This window comes from Polyodon spathula, chromosome 1 (assembly GCF_017654505.1).
Source record: "Polyodon spathula isolate WHYD16114869_AA chromosome 1, ASM1765450v1, whole genome shotgun sequence".
NCBI classification, from domain to species: domain Eukaryota; kingdom Metazoa; phylum Chordata; class Actinopteri; order Acipenseriformes; family Polyodontidae; genus Polyodon; species Polyodon spathula.
In genome coordinates this window covers 42,520,967-42,524,415 of record NC_054534.1, presented here as the reverse complement: position 1 = coordinate 42,524,415, position 3,449 = coordinate 42,520,967, and the positions used below count along the sequence as shown (strand labels likewise).

Sequence of the window (3,449 nt, the reverse complement as noted above, 5' to 3'; positions counted from 1 at the left end):
TTACTTTCTTCTGTAATCAAAAATGTGATTGGTTGGACTTCCCTTGAGTCATTAAGTCCTTAGTGAGCTAGGCATTTCATTTTTTTTTATTTATTATTATTTATTTCTTAGCAGACAACCTTACCCAGGGAAAGTTACAGTTGTATACAAAATAAAATACATATCAATAATTACAGTAAAAATTAAGATAGAAAATACAGTGACTTCAGTCCTGATAAGAGCAAATACAAAGCACAATAAGATTTGATATTGGGGCAGTTCAAGAGCAGATAACATTGTTGATAGTTACATCAGAGTTAGATATGAGTGCAAGTGAATACAAAATACTACAGATTGGGTTCAGTGCAGGATTAAATACAGTAAAATAGGGAGCAAATAAGTGCAAGTTAAAGTACATTAAAGGTAGATTGCTATATTGTCCAGAAGGGAAGAGTTGAGTTTTACAGGTGATATTTGAAGAGGTGTGCCTTGAGGGGCGCCAGAAGGTGGTCAGGGACTGAGCAGTCGTGACATCTGGAGGAAGGTCGTTCCACCACTGTGGGGCGAGGGTGGAGAAGGAGCGGGCTCTGGAGGCAGGGGAGCATAAAGGAGGTACAGCTAGTCTTCTAGTGCAGGTGGAGCGAAGAGGTCAGGTGGGGGTATAGGGAGAGATGAGGGTGTGGAGGTAGTTGGGTGCAGTCTGGTCAAGGCATCGATAGGTGCTTGTGTGTATCAATACTAGGCTTTGTTGCAGTGCAACAGTCCAGTCCAGATAAATGAACAGCTGTGTTTGCACCACTCGCTGAAGTTTAGGTCAGCCACAGGAATGGCCTTACCAGCTGTGGTGGCTCTGTGACAGTAAATTCTGTTGAATTATTGTCAAACATCAACCACTAATAATGAATATGAAAATTCAGCCATTACATTAGAAGAAAGACACAACATTACAACAATTCAGCTTGGGCTTGTAAAATGAAACCTCCAAAGAAACTTCATAATAATAATAATAATAATAATAAATAATAATAATAATAAGAGACCATTAAACTGAAATCCAGCCACTTCTGGCATGTAATGCAACAGCAAAAATACAAAACAAAACAAGTTCAAGTTTATTTATCAGTGAAAAAAAAGAGTACAGGTGTTGCCTCTGCTGTGAACAGGTAAGAGTGAGAGAGAACATGTCTAATAATCAGTCTTTGGAGTGTTGCTATGGACTATGATGAAAATCCCTTTGCTGTAGTCTAAATGGTGACTACAGTAATGAGACTATTTAACATAATAATATTGAAAATTTTGTATTTTTTGTATTCAATTAGAGGATCGAAAAGTTAACTTAATAGACGGATATCAGTGTACAGAACAAAAGGGTGTTTTTAATTATTTTTTGCACCTGCAATAATATTAATAGTAGCTTCAACAATCGCTGTATGTCTTAAATGTTTTTCCAAGCATTGAATGGCAATTGGGTCCACGTCTGTATCAAATTTATTAGCAAATAAATGATGTTGTTGCAGCATATGGTTCAAATCCCCTGCTCCATACACACATACTGATCTTACATGCACGCCAGCGCATGGGGGGTACATGGCTCCTTTGGACATGCTTCCTTCATGATAGCTCCATTTAACAAACCTTGACACAGAGTTCATGTCAGTGACATCATACTTTGAATTGACTGGAATAGAGCCAGGGACACCGGGAGTTCTTTGCAGCGTTGCCCATAAGAACTCATCAGGACTATAGGTGTCATTAGCCCAGTCCATGAATTTAAGTATTTTCTGGTCTTCCAATATGTATTCAATGAAGCTCCTGCTCACCACTATGTAGGCCCCACCTGCAAACACTGGAGTTTCAATGGGCGGAGGAGCCTTGTCAATGCTTGTTTTTTTTATTGTGCCATCAGCAACTTCATAATGTTTCTTCCATCTTGTCTCTTTATGAGGTGGCATTGTTTCAGTTTCCAGGCTGTTTCTCCCATTCAGCCCCTTCAGTATTTTAACTATCTCCAGGTTGGTTTTTAGCGGGAAATCCAGGCCACAGAGGTTGATAAAGTACTTCCATGTCGAGCTCCTTCTCTGAAGGTCTTTCATGCAGTTGATATCTGCCTGTACCCTGCTCCAGCTTGCATAAACAACACTTTCCTGCTGACTGGCAACAAAAACATTCTCAAAGCAAGCTGCAATTCCTCTCACAGCAGCCAAGAAGGACTCTGGGGATTTTTTGTCAACATGGACACAGTAAAAATTCTGAGGTGTGTATATGGACCGTAAAAGCCTTTCAAATGTATCAATTTTGTGGTGAACAACCAATGAATATGCAATAGGAAATTCTTTTTCTTCTTCACTGAGAGGAAATGTTAAGTACTTGCAGACCTTTGTGAAGTCCCCGCAGTTTCTGGTAAGATCAATATAGTATTGATCATTTTTTGGTCTGTGTTTGTTTTTATAATTAACTGTGATCACCTGAAGCTTAGCCTGCTCAATCTCATCAGCATTACCTTCAATAATTCTTGTACAGTTGATTTTTCTTTCATCCATGTACTTTAGCATGTTGTACTGTTCAATATTTTCTTTTATGTGACTATTAATCCAGTAGAAGACTAAAATAATGAAAGCAACCAAAACCATTATCCGAATTGTCCTTTGCATGGTTAACCTTCCCATCAACATGTTGCAATGAATATGTTTTTAAAGCCAAGAAAATCTGAAGAAAATATCTTAGATATCATATCTTAGAGCTGCACACAATCATGCTAAATGTATATGTACATACATACATTTAATACATACATAAAACATAAGTTTAAGAACGACAGGAGGCTCGTCCAGTTTCTATTAGCTGATTGAGTTAAAAGTGTGTCTATTCAGTTTAAAAGAATCCCAATGACTCTGCAATAGCAACACTCACCACCCTGTGAAAAAAATGTCAAAATCTGTCTTCAAATATTGTTTCCTCTAGTCCTAGTCTCTGTGCTGTGCATAAAAACCTAGTTTTTGGGTAATTCTTTGCATTCTTTATCTCAATTTAAGAAAATGTATTGCAGAAGTCTAACTTTCTGACTTAATTTTACATTTGTTTGTCACTGTGTGTTTCTCCAAAATAAAAAATACATTTGGATGTAAATGCTCGGCTCAATAATATGTTAATATGTTTTTTGTAATGTTTAGTACACTATTCCGAATTTTAACACATCAACTAGCCTGCCAAGAACTTTACAAAATAATAAAACCAGCATAACTCTTATTATTATTATTATTATTATTATTATTATTATTATTATTATTATTATTATTATTGTAGCAACATTAATTATACTTTTATGCAAATTTGCATTTGATTAGTTTCAATTGAAGAAGTTTGTTTAGATCGAGGAATTCTAACGAACAGTACAATCAATCAACAAGAGGTTGAATGAATACAGAATCTAAAAAGATAAGTCATATAAAGTTAGAATTAAATCTAAAATA

The 3,449-nt window shown here is 36.2% G+C and overlaps 1 protein-coding gene across 1 annotated transcript; it reads right to left on the bottom strand.

The window, feature by feature from the left end:
• Nucleotides 1–544: 544 nt before the first annotated feature.
• LOC121318921 (beta-1,3-galactosyl-O-glycosyl-glycoprotein beta-1,6-N-acetylglucosaminyltransferase-like) lies at nt 545–3,203 on the bottom strand. Its single transcript, XM_041256127.1, has one exon. It carries the CDS (start codon nt 2,649–2,651, stop codon nt 1,356–1,358), a length of 1,296 nt encoding a protein of 431 aa, XP_041112061.1. The 5' UTR covers nt 2,652–3,203; the 3' UTR covers nt 545–1,355.
• Between the last annotated feature and the right edge of the window lie 246 nt (nt 3,204–3,449).

Excerpts from the sequence above, each read along its gene's own strand:
- LOC121318921 (XM_041256127.1), bottom strand. The coding sequence starts at position 2,651 with ATGTTGATGGGAAGGTTAACCATGCAAAGGACAATTCGGATAATGGTT.